Source organism: Hirundo rustica, chromosome 25 (assembly GCF_015227805.2).
Source record: "Hirundo rustica isolate bHirRus1 chromosome 25, bHirRus1.pri.v3, whole genome shotgun sequence".
Lineage (NCBI taxonomy): Eukaryota > Metazoa > Chordata > Aves > Passeriformes > Hirundinidae > Hirundo > Hirundo rustica.
The window spans coordinates 6502072-6515125 of record NC_053474.1 but is presented as its reverse complement, the minus strand read 5'-3'; the positions used below and the strand labels follow the sequence as shown (position 1 = coordinate 6515125).

The following is a 13054-nucleotide window of genomic DNA, read 5'->3' as shown; positions in this document are numbered from 1 at the left end:
AGGGAACATGACACTGTTTCTCCCAGTAAGTTTTCAATTACAGACTGGGTAATGGAAAATCCTGTAATAATTATGTCCATGTTGTAGCATTATGGAAAATGCTGTAATGAGATTAGGGCTGTGCTGAGCTCCTCTAGAGAGCAGAAGGGGCAACATGCACAAGCTGCCACATGTGCCCACTCCCCTGCATCCTCTCCTGCTCCCCACAGAGATTCCACAGTTTGGGAACCCTCCTGATGTGCAAAACACTATCATGTGGTGGGGAAAGGCTGTGGGTTTCTCCCACTCTAAGCACGAGCTGGAGGGAGTCAGTGGTCTGGCTCTGGCCGAAGCTTTCCAGCCCTCTGATCCCATTCAGCTTCATCATCTCCATCAGTGAGATTTTTCCTGGAGGTATTTCTGGCTCCTCCTGTGCTGCTTTCCATGTCCCACTGAATATTGCATGCGTTATCATTCCCCAAGGACCGATAGTCTGAAGAAGGCTAATCCTTTTCTAGAGCTGCTAAATGGCACCTCTGCCCTTCTCTGGCGTGTTTAGATCTGTGCATTTACCACTGGTTATATCTGCAGGCACTTTTGGGTGTGATTATCAGCTAAAGACTGTCAAGTAGTCAAGCTCAGGCATTAGAGCCTCTCTGGGGGCTACAGAGGAAACAAAAGCAGCATTTTTCCTTTCCACAGAGGCTCATGGTGGAACTCAGCACAGATGGGTGGTGGCAGAGCCATCCAGGAGAGGTCTGAGCCACCCACCAGGGTCCCAGTCACCCATGAGGGGTCTGAGCCACCCAAAAGGGCCCAAGCCACCCACCCCATCTATTGCTAGCCCTCTTGCCATGTGGTGTTTGGCTGGAGATCCTGACTCAGGCAGAGCAAGAAGAAAGGAGTTAGAGCTAAAAACAGGGTAAAAAAGGGGAAGAAACAGGGAGAGGAGGAGATGTCCTCCAAAGAGAGGGGGGGGGGGGGGAATCTGTGCCACGGGGCCTTCTAAAGCTATATTCCTTATAAAACTGCTTATAGAGATTATTTTACTTAATTTATATAGATCTACACTGGCACTAGAAGAACTTAGAAACTAATTAAACAGCAGCTGAAGAACATTCCTGGCCTTGGATCTCACCCAGAGGGAAGCAATTCCTGGGAATCCTGAACCAAGAGGGAGCTCAGCTGTCAGAATGCTGCTTAATCTTCCTGGAGATGATATGAAATTTGGGGTGATTTTCTGGAGGAAAGGGAAGCAAATCAGCTCACAAATCCTGGAGTTTTCCCAAGGCAACAGTGCAAACTCTTTTGGCATCAGTGGCCTAGGGGGAAAGGATCATCTGAAGAGCAATCAGTTTTGACACTATGTTAAGTAGAAGACGCATACAGTCTCCAAGTGACTGTGTCTAGATGAAATCCAGGGAAAAAAAGGAGGTGCCATTTGGGAGAGCACTTTGCTAACCCTGTTAACGGCGACTGGAGCAATTACACACATGGCTGTAATAGGCAAGAAAATAATTAACACTCTGCCACAGCTCAAGTGGTGATTTTATGAGCCCTGATGAAGCTGAGCTCCTGTAGGAATATCAAGGTGTGGGTTTTTTCGCTCTTTTGGGACTATTTCGTGATCTCACATACAACTACTGATTTTTGCCCTCTATGGATTTAACTGAGCTGCCTGAGCAGCAGTGAATTAAGGGACCCTCTTGTCCTGTGAGGACAGAGCCCCACCACGCCTCACCTCTGCACCCCTTCAGCTGGGGATGCTTCCCAGCTGATGCTTTCCTAAAGTTATCTAGCATTTGCTGAATATTGCAAGGAGCTTTATTTAGGTTAATCATGCTCAGAGCCTGGGCAGGCAGGCATGAGAAAAGAGGAGAGAGGAGAGAGGAGAAAAATTCTGCTGTGTTATAATAAAACACATCATAAATACTATGGAAAGCATTGCATACATCTTGGCTGAGGGAATTCACCATGCCTGACCTCAGCCAGCTGGAAATCAGCCGTCCCTGGGCTCTTCTGAGGGTTAAGGGAGAAAGTCAGCATTTCCACACATCTAATCCCAAAAGAGCCGTGTAAGGAGAAGGGGATTCCTTCATTTCATCAGAGGATGATTCCTCCCGTGTCCAGCGCTGGTACCTCAGACAAGATGTTCAGCTTTTTGAGGGCTGGTACCACTTGAAATGAATCAGACTTTTGACAGTGCCCAGCGTGTCTCCAGACCACAGCAGATCCCATCAAACTTGCCCTGTCTCATTCCCAGCTCTCCTTCGCGTGCCGGGGAGGAGGCATGAGAGCCAAAGCAGGCTGGAGCTCCTGTCCTCATCTGCCCTCGTGCTGAGCAGTGACACTCCTTGTGGCAGTCCCTGCCCCCGTCTGGGTGATGCTCCTCTCTTACACCAGGCACTGGGGTGGGCCCTCAGGGTCCAAAGCAAAGGGCAGCAGGAGCAGGGCAAGGGAAGGTGAAAGCAGCCGGTATTCCCAGGACATCTCTGACAGAGCGAGCCTCATCCCATGGGATCAACAGGAGACTTTGTTTTCTTTATCCCTTCCAGCAATTAATCAATTTTACTGCTAAACAAAGCTGACTCTTTGAAGGGGAGGTCACCTATTTTAAATCTTGTTTCAGGGGTTGTGGTGCATGATCTTGACCAGACACGTCTTCTTAAAGGGATGCAGATGCTACTGCTCTGGCTGAGCACCCTGGGAGGTCATGGAATCAGAATGTCCTGAGCTGGAAAGGACCCACTGGGATCATCAAGTCCAACCCTGTCCCTGCCCAGACCCCACCAATCCCCCTGTGCATCCCTGGAGCGCTGTCCCAAGGCTCCTGGAGCTCTGGCAGCCTCGGGGCCGTGCCCATTCCCTGGGGAGCCTGGGCAGTGCCAGCACCCTCTGGGGGAAGAACCTTTCCCTGCTCTGCAGCCTGAGCCTGCCCTGGCCCAGCTCCGGCCGTGCCCTGGTGCTGTCCCTGTCCCAGAGCAGAGCTGGGAGCTGCCCCTCGGGAGGAGCTGCAGATCCCTGAGCTCTGCCCTCAGCATGCTCTGCTCCAGCTGGACACTCCAAGAGCCCCCAGCCACCCCCCTATGGCCCCTCCAGACCCTTCAGAATCCTTGTGGCCTCTTTTGGATGCTTTCTAGGATTTAAGATCAAACAGCAGTTGGAGAATTCACTTTAATACATTATACCCCTCTTCCAAGATGAATTACCTGCTTTCCAACAATCTGAAGGACTTAAACCCATGTTGGCCTCTCTTCCCACTGGCAAAGCTCATGGAGGAAGATCCTCATCCATCTCACGTGGGTGACAGAATGCTCCTGAGGAGGACCTGGCCTGCAGCACTGACCAGGAGCTCCATCACCCCACCAGGACTGTGAACTCCTGATGTCTTTGGTGCTACTTAAGCACCTCTCAAGTGTGGGTGAGAGCCAAAGCTCATGGTTGAGCCATGGAAAGTCTCCAGCTAGGCTGGATATTGATTTTGGGGGACTTTAACATATTATTCTCCTCCTGGTTATCACCACAAGCTCTTAGTGGTTCCAAGTGGACAGAGGCTATTTTGTCTGTGCTCATGTCCAGTCCTTTACTTTGCAGTTTGCCCCTGTATTTTTATACTGCCTGAAAGAAAGTTCCTTGGCTCCATGATCAGAAGCTCCAATTCAAGTTTATAAAGGTTTTCCATTTGTAGTGGATACAGGGTTACTTGCAACATGTAGCTGGAAATACAATGCTAACATAAAGTAGAGCCATCCACAGCATTAGTCTTGGCTCTCAATGGAATTTGCTTGTAAACAGACATAAACAAGCACCAGCTTCAAGGCAAGGAAAAGCTTTGGTGGCTCTGTCCTGGGGAAACCTTCTGCAGTAGTAAAAAAACCCACAGTCTGCTTCCTGCCCTGCTTACTGCAAGTCCTCATGCACATTTTATAAGAGAAACTGCCTGGGTATAAAAAGAAATGACTCACTGAAACTGGTAACACTGAACACAACTTGGTTTTGATCCAAAGCCAAAAATGCTCTATTTATTTGAAATGTAAATGGTTCCTTTATCAACTGCTTCTTTCAGGGGTTGTTTAGGGCAGTTTCCTTCCAATAGGTCGCTCAGCCCGGAGTTTTGCAAAATCCCGGGAAACAGAGAAAGCAGCAAGGAAGATACAGAAACCCTGCTGGCTGATTTATGGAGGGTGGGAAAGGGGCCTCCCATCCCTTGTGAAAGCATTCCCAGAGCTGCCTTCGCTGGAGACTTGTTGCTGTAACAAGATGAGCGGCGCAGCCACAGCTCCGAGGCTCCTTTCTGCCTCCAGCCCAGCCTGATCTGCAGCTGGGGAGCACCACGGGGACACGGGGATCCCAGGAGAATCCCATGCCTCCAGCCGGGCTGGGTGCCTCCCGTGCTGCTGGCTCTGGCTTACCCTGGGCTCTCTGCCATGGGAAGGGTCTGCAGCCCGGCTTGGTGGGATGCTGCTGGAGTTGTGCTGCTGCCGCCCAAGAGCCTCTTCCTGCTGTTCTGTGACAGGATTTGGAGGAGCTGGAGGGAAATCCGTGGGTGTGCCTTTACTGCCAGACACTCCATCTTCCGGTGCTCAACCTGCCAGCACCAGGAGAGACACAGGGTTGGGGCATCTGGGGGGTTGGGAAGGAGGGATGTTGTAAAGAGAAGGGGATGCCCCTGGGCTCACATGTGTGCAGCATTTGTGAGAAGGAAGGGGATTGATGGGGGGATAGTGGCAAAATTAACTGATTGCATGAAGAATTGATTGCTGGGGAAGGAGCAACACAGGGCAGGGAAATCCCACAGGCACAGCCAGATAGAGGGGAAAAAAAAAAACCCAAACAAGGAGAAAAAGGGAGAAGGTGTTACTGAGCTCTGAGGACTTAATCTAGTTAATTCTTTCAGCATGTGGTGTGCTGGCAAAGTGCAAGGAGGAGGAAAATACCTCTTTGTGGGGAAGAAAACAAAAATCAATGTTTCAACTGTTGTGTTTCTTGTGAAAGGAAGAGCAAGACCTTCCCCAGCCATCAACAAGCAGCACAGACATGCTTGGGAATGGGGAAATATTTATCTGAGCCTCTTCTCTGGCCTATTTCAATTCTACCCATGAGAGTGACGAGTTCAACACAGTGTGAAAACCATCTGGAGGCTCATTGAATAGTTGTGTGGTCCCACTTTGAGCAGCAGAGACAAAGCACAGCCTCCTCTGCTCCGGTTCTGCCCGGGATAACAAACCCTGCAGCCATGGGCTCCGGGCACCTGAGCCTGCAGCAGAAAACCCCTCGAGTTTTAGGAGGGTGCACAAAGCAGAGGCCTTTGGGCAACCCCGACCCACAGAAACCACCTCTGTTTGGAACATTTTGGGAGCATTTCTGAACACCCAGGGAATTTGAGTCTACTCAAGTGCTGAAAGGGACCTGGACAATGCTCTGGTTTTAAAAGCTTCAACCAGCATTACTGCCAGAGGCTCTATGGCCCAGAGGGACCCACTGCTGATGGCATGTGAGGGCACCAGGTTACATGATGGTGAAGCCATAACCCTTCTTTTGAGGACAAAAGCACACGGCTGAAGGCACCAATGCCAGGTCCAGGATGGGAGTGGGTGGGAAGGGGGAAAGCCAGCACCTCTGGGGGCTCTGGCACTGATACCTTCTGCAAAGGCCTTCAGCACATTTCTTGAAGGAGCAGCTGGACAAGTTCCAGCAGCAAATGTATCCGACTCCAAAAAATATCTTGCTTATATTAGAAGTGTCTGGATGGTGAAGGATGTAGAGAGGAGAAAGTGTCATGGGGCAATTAATAAGCTGAGGCCGTACGTGGTGGCAAGAAGAAAATATTAGGGGAAGTGACAGGCAAAGTCAATAAATAGTGGAGTGTTATTGGGGAAAGGTCTGGCACTTCTGCAGCTGGCTGGGCAGAGCACAGCAACTCTCTTTAACCCTCCAACACTCCATTTTTCTCTAATGCCACCACTCTCTTTTCCTCCTGAAGCTGGAATTTGCCCGTCAGCTGTAGAGTGAAGGATGGAGATGGTAGATTCCCTCTCCATCCATCCCCACACCCTTCTTCCCACTGAGCTGGGCTGTCAGGGGAGTGCAGTGGTTTTGTCTTTACAGTTCCTGCTTCTGAGAAAGTTGTAGGATTTGAGAATTTGAGGTTGTCAGATGAGGATTCTGGAATCCAAGGTGGTGCAGGATCCAGCCAGTGTGAGAAAATGATAGTTGGGGTCTGTACCCCGCTCCTTGTACACCCATAGCAGGTTCCCTGATAAAATGAGAGACCCCTGCAGTCCCTCCAGTGGATTTGCAAACCCCCCTGAGCATTGTGTGATGCATCTTGGCACAAGGGACAAGAACATGGTCAGGGCTGAAAGAATAAGTTGAGAAGGCAAAAAGATCAAGCACAGGTTTTCCCTGTCCAAGGAGAAATATGACTTGGGACAAAAAAATTCCATGTTTGCCTGAATAATCTGCAAATGCAATCAGCCATTTGGGTGATTGATGCTCCTTGCTCTGCTCAAACTTCTCCATCAAAATCGTGGGGGAAAAGAAAATTGCTGCTGTGGAGAAACTCAGATCTCCAAAGTGCAAGGACACAGCCACACAAGCCAGCACAGCCCCAAGGGAACTAACAAGAGTACAGAGCAGCATTTGATGTTCCTGAGCCTGCTCCGAGCAGCCCAGCTCCCCAGACCGGGAATCCGATCACACTAACAAAAGCAAACATGCCGCGGTTTAAATAGAAGCAAAAACGCTGGAAGGGAAAAACCAATGAGAGCGAATGTTTACCCCAAAGATGGGATCGTTTGGAAATCATGGCTGGGGGCCAACTCCCCAATATTTTTAGTTTCAGAAGGTTTGCAAACCTCAGCTGCCAATGTGGCCCTGGCCCTGTGCCCTTGGACGGGTGACCTGCTGCAGGTGCAGCTCCAGACAGCCCTGAGCAGGAGGAAAAGTCCAATGCCTCACTTTGGGGCACACTAGAGAATGGTCTGCAATTTATCAGCTAATTATGATTAGAGAGGAAACAGGTAAGGTAATTATTATGGTTATGGGCACACAGTAAAGAAGCTCAGGGGGGCATTAAGGAAAGGGAAATCAGATCCCAAAACACGGAGTTCTATCATGGATTCATACTGAGAACAAGTTGTTGCTAGTCTTAGTTAAAAACCCAACTTTGGGAGCTACTTGAAGAAGATGAAGAGTTCTGGGATTTTTTGTGATAGGAAACCATGAGGGATTATAAGGAATTCAAGAGAAAACCATGAACCTTCCAGTGCCTACAGGGTCTCTGGGAGAGCCAGAGAGGGACTTTGGACAAGGGATTGGAGAGACAGGACACAGGGAACGGCTTCAGAGGGCAGGGACAGATGGGATATTGGGAAGAAATTGTTCCCTGTGAGGATGGGGAGGCCCTGGCACAGACTGCCCCGAACAGCTGTAGCTACTCCATCTCTGGATGGTCTTAAGGTCCCTTCCATCCCAAATCAACCCAGGATTCTATGATTAAAACCTGGCAGCAGCAGAGGAGAGTGATGAATTGGGGATCAGGTGCAGCTGCAGCTGTCTTGGGAACACATCAAGGAGTGCTCAAGAACAGAGATAAGAGATACAGACAAAGGAGATAAAAACGAAGATGCTGCCTTGTGTTGTGACGGCCAGGTTTAAGTTTAGGGGAAGGACAACAATGTGATGACCAAGTCCTCCCAGCGCCAGCCCTCAGGGCAGCCAGCCCTGTGTCTCCCTGAGCACTGCTGAGGTCAGCCCCACACACAGAACAAACAAGCCAGGTGTGAACTTATATTAATTTTATTCACATTTCCAGAGGAAAGCATTGGTGGAGTGCAAGGTCATGGCTAGTGTCAAGAAGGTCAAGTATTTGGTTTAAAACAGGCAGACATTTCTGAGGCTGAGCTGAGCCCCTGCTCCATTCCCCTGCATGTGCTTCCAGTACAAGTAACAGGGATCTCCAAAATAAGCTGGCTCATCACATGATGGGAGAGATGTCAAAAACTTTTAAGATCTCTGTGGTATAAATCCCTAAGCAGGGCATAAAAGTAGCAAGGCAGGAAATCTTGTACAGCTGAACTGGCTAATCCCTGGGCCGAGTGCTGGGCTTTTCCTTCGGCTGCAGAGTTCTGCTGTCGGCGACGCCAAACGCTCCTGTCCAATTTTAATGTGATTCATTACCCAGAGCTGAAATTTGTTGCTACTGGATTACGAGGATGATTGTTGGTGATGGCACAGAAAAAAATTTAACAGGACTCCCAGCCGAGGAGAAAAAAAGGAGAAAAAAAAATTGATTGCTTTGAATTTCAAAAACAGTGTTAAGGGAACAAAAACACAGCCAGGAATATGATTTTGGGAACTGGAAATTCCCAACTGCACTGCTGGCCCACGGGAACTTGTCACAGCTCCGAGTTGCTTCCAAGGAATAGATCTGTACTGCTAAGAGACTCCTGGGTTCAGCTGGGCCAACAACTGGTTCCTGCTGAAATCCAGGAGACTCGAAATCCTCCCAATCCCAGCTGGCATTAACCAGCTTCCCACAGAGCCACAACTTTTGGATTTTTGCTTCAAAGTGCACATTTCAAATTACATAAGGCATCAGATGACCAAAGGCCTCTGCAGAGCCCTGGCTGTGGCACAGGCCTGGAGCAGGACTGGGAGCAGGAGGAGCAGAGTTTGGACAGGAAGCAGGAACAACTCATGGAGAAACAGTGGAAAGCAGCACTCCCTGACACAAGTGGAATGGCATCAGCAACTAATGAACTCCTAAGTTATGGGGCTAAAAGATGAGCTGGTTTCGTTTTTTCCTATCTTGTAAATATCAGGGAGTTTTAAATGTGTCCAGTGAAGACAATGGAAGTCTTTTTGTCCTGTGAAGTGCTGGATTTTACTGGAATACAGCTATATTTGGGAAAGGACTGGGTAATAGATGTGTGCACATTCTTGCTTGCTCTGCAAAGACAATTATCAGATTACAAAAAAAGGCACAAGAAGCACATTCTTCCTTCTTCCATCCCTAAGAGGTTCCTCCTTCCCCCATGCTGAAAGTACTGTGCTGGCTGTCACTGAACAACCTCCAAGTACACATTCTCCTCTTTGATCCAGCTAGCTTGGAAGCCCCAAGGATTAAAGATTTCTCTCCTGTTTGAATAATTTCACTGACTAGAATCTCATTGCTTGTTTAACCAATTCTTTTCATCCTTCATCTATATATAGTGAAAGAAATGGAATTAATATTATATTTTGGTTTATTGCTGCAGGCAATCTGCTGTCCCCCAACTTAGGCTCCCAAAGGAAGGATGTGAAACAGAAAATCTGGCAGGACCTGCTTGCTTGGAACAAGAAAAAGACAAAATTTCACTTGCCCTGCCTGGCTGGGTGTCACAGAGGGGGAAACTGGGGCAAGGAAGGGCTCAGGGTTATTTAACAAGTCAGCGGAGAGCCAGGAATAAAACAGCCCAGCTCTGGACCCTCTGTTCCAGTTGTCAAGAAACAATTTTGTTTTGCCCAGAAGGTGAGTTCTGCCAGAGGACAGAACATGCCACTTACAATTCGAGTCTTACTGTTGACACTGGATGTGCAGAGCGGGATAAAGGAATGTGACTCTTTGGTGAATATCCTGGTTATCATACTAAAAATGTATTTTAATAACCTAAATTTACCCCTTGTCTAGTCCTTAACACTGCAATAAATTTCTCCCCTGCAGCTGCCTGGCTGATATTTAATGGTTCAGCTATTAAATATCCTACCAAATCTGTGTCTTCTCTGTGAAGGTTTAAACTCCTTAAATTTCTATTAAAAAAAAAAAAAAAATTGCTCTAAACATCATTCCAGGACTGAATGGCTTCAGTGGTACGGATTCTATTTAAAATTTTAAGGAACCTTCTGCTTCAGACAAGTCACAAGAGCCTTCTCAGCAGCAAGAGGGTTGGACAAAGGATGTGGGTGATGCAGGAAAGGGGAACAAGTGTGTTCCTTGTGTCACCACACAGTCATGGACAGCGTGTTCGCTCTGCTCCTGACAGCTCCTGGGAAGCCACGCTGGTGGCAGAGATGCCAAGGGCGTTTCAGGTGCCTGTGCATGGATTACATCACCCTGAGACACCCACACAGCCTGGCACAGGGCAGAACCTGCCTCGGGCAGCACTAGGTCACACTCCCAGAGCTCCCAAGGTTCCCACTCAGGATTCAGCCTGCAAGGGCTGCCTGAGCTCAGGAGGTTCTAGAACAGCCAAACAGCCATCAGGAAGCGTGGCCAAAGGGAGAGGCACGAGCTGGAGCTGCCAGCAGTAAGCAGGAACACTGAGTGGAGCCAAGTGGGACTCACCGTGTCTGTCAGGGCTTCCATGGGGAGAGGACAGCCTGGGAAGGACCCTTGTGGAAACCCCCAGCCAGGATGTCCATGGACATGCTCCTCAAACTGGCTCTGCTGGAGCAGCAACCACCCGTGCTCCCACCCAGGAGAGCACAGGCTGCACGTACAGCAACACAGCCCCAGGCTCTGCTCCCCACCCCACATACAGCAGCTCTCTCTCTTTTGGGAAGTAAGTGTTCCCCCATTTTGCTGTTCAAATCCTGATTCCTCTCCAGTCTCACACCCCTGTGTGCTCTGCCTGCCCCCTCCCAGAGGCACAGGAGCTGCTGCCCTGCCCTTCAGCTCTCTGGCAGAACACACCAAAGTCCACCTCAAGGGGAGAAGGCCAAAGCACATTGATCAGTTTGGATGGTTCAAGAGAAAAGCCATTTCATTCTAGGAAATCTGTTTACACACACACTCTGGCCACTGCTGGCTTTCCAACTCCTTTTCCTAGCATTTGGCTGACAGTGGAGAGGGCAAGAACAAGCACACACCAATCCCCAAGTGTTCCTGATTGTGCCATTTTGCCAGAAGATGTTCCTGGCCCAGAAGGAGCTGCACAAAACCACTGATGGGAGAATTACAGCTAAAATACTTCTGTCTCCAGCAGCAGATGTCCTCATGGGACCTTTGCCTACCCAAAGCCCACCTGCACTGCCCTGCCCCCTGACAGGGAACGACAGGAATGAGGACAATTTGCTTGCTGGCAGAAGCAGTGCCAGCCATCCTGGATGGAAGCCCATGCTCCCTCCCTGCTGGAGTGTAAGCAGCCCAGCAGCCAAGGGTATCACAACAACCAGGATTGGTAGGAAAAACTGGAATTTCACCATCATTCCTGAAAAGATCAGCTCCTGAGTCACAGCAGTGAAGGATACGGGGGAGTTGCTTTGAAGTGCATCTTTTTCCTCTCTCTTTTATTACACAGAACACATTAATCCCACTGGTGATCACTCAGTGTTTCAGGCACTATCACTGGACACAAAGCCAGTTTTACTCAAAGCTTTCTTCTTGCTCCTGCAGCTCCACCAGTGCTACCCTGGATTCCCCTTAGAACTGGAGGTTTCTTCTCCATCTCAAAAAGAGATTGATATATCAAAACCAAAATCAATTACAAAATATAGTAATATCCTCTTCTTGGAAGTGAAGCTGCCCCATATTCCAGACCATGGCAGGATTTTTGTAACCTCAAACCATTTTTAACTTCTACTTAAAATACATCCGAGTCCCAATCCACCTGTGTAATGCTCACAGCTGAAGATCCATTCCCTGTTAATTCCTCCCAGATCTGCCAAAGGCCTCTTCTCAGTTGTCTTCTGCAGACTTGAACATGAGGATGGCATTGTAGATCTTCAGGGCAGGGCCCAGCTTGATGCTGAGTATTTTAACGATGTCATTCTGCTTGAGGAGCAGGAAGGCCTCGCCGTCTATCTGCTGGAGATTGGAACACCAACAGGATAGGGATTAACCACCAAGACACAGGCAGGATCCCCACTTCTGGTCATTCTGGGATTCCTGCCTAATTCTGGCCCCTACACCCCATGATGTCCCCTTTCCAAGGGACACAGACCTCATCTCACAGCGTTTTCCTAGAAATGGAGAAGCTCCAGGTGCCCCACCCACGGCAGAGGTAGAATAAGATGACCTTTAAGGGTCTTCCTAACCCAAAGCATTCCACGAGCCCGTATGCTATACAGACTGAGCTGCAGTGAAGATGCAACATGGCTGGAAAAACACAGTCTCCTAATCCATCAACAAGGAGATGTGCTTGATTAGATGTGAAAATGTAAAAATCCAGGATGCTGTAGGTAGCAGCGAATGAAATCATGACACACTGTTTCTGGAAAAGGTTAAAAATTCACTCGAGTAAGAACACCCACAGAGACAACAGAGATATAATTAATATAAACCCCAAATGCTGCAGAGATGAAGCCAAAGATTAATGGACACAGACAAACAATATGTGCCTCCCTAAGTTATTCCATTAACGTCCATTTACAGAGACTGACAGCATCTCCTCCTCGCATTTGATGCTTACCAGTGCAGCACACGGCACTGGACACTCAGCCCAACCAGAATAACAATTCTGCTATTTTTGTAGTCTTCCCAACTAGAATATTTTCAGATGTTAATGCCTGGTGAAAGAGGAAACATTGAGTAAACTCAGAGATCACATAATTAAAGCAAAGAGCTGGGAGCAGGAGATTTGCTTTTCCCACTTCTCACCAGACAAGAGACCCTCAGCAAGTTACTTAACCTGCCACTTAAGTAAACTGGGAGTAACTGGGAAGTTAATTCCTCCACTGGGAATGACAGCAGTGCTCCCAGTCCACAGATGGCCACACCATGTCCTTGAATCTTATTTTCAAGCTGCCTCAAGTCTACGCTGCTGCAATGAATGTGTTAAAAATAGCTTAAAACAAATGGGACTGTGCTGCTTAAATTAAATAAAAGAGTCAAGAGGAGCAGAAAACAGCTGGAAAACAGTTCTACATTTCAAAATGGTTCTGTGTCCAATATTATTTATTCCTATGCTTCATTTTCACCGCATTGCCTCACACTTGCTTATTTTAAACAGTCCTGCCCTGAACTGGACCTAGAAGCAAGTCTGTGCTTTATTATTAATTTCTTTGTTCCATCTTCTTTGGATGGGTTTTTAAATTCTGTGCACAATTTGTTCTCTTCACTCCTAATGTAAGCAGTAACTTATCCCCCTCCAGC

At 48.4% G+C, this 13054-nt stretch overlaps 1 protein-coding gene across 7 annotated transcripts in view; it reads right to left on the bottom strand.

Moving 5' to 3' along the window:
• Nucleotides 1-7763: 7763 nt before the first annotated feature.
• Nucleotides 7764-13054, bottom strand: part of LOC120763098 (lethal(3)malignant brain tumor-like protein 3) — a 41742-nt gene continuing 36451 nt past the window's right edge. For all 7 annotated transcript variants that reach the window (XM_040086174.2, XM_040086175.2, XM_040086176.2 and 4 more), the window contains one exon: nucleotides 7764-11767. In XM_040086174.2, the coding sequence (XP_039942108.1) occupies nucleotides 11639-11767 (129 nt within the window). In that variant the 3' untranslated portion in view covers nucleotides 7764-11638. The remainder of the gene's footprint in view (nucleotides 11768-13054) is intronic.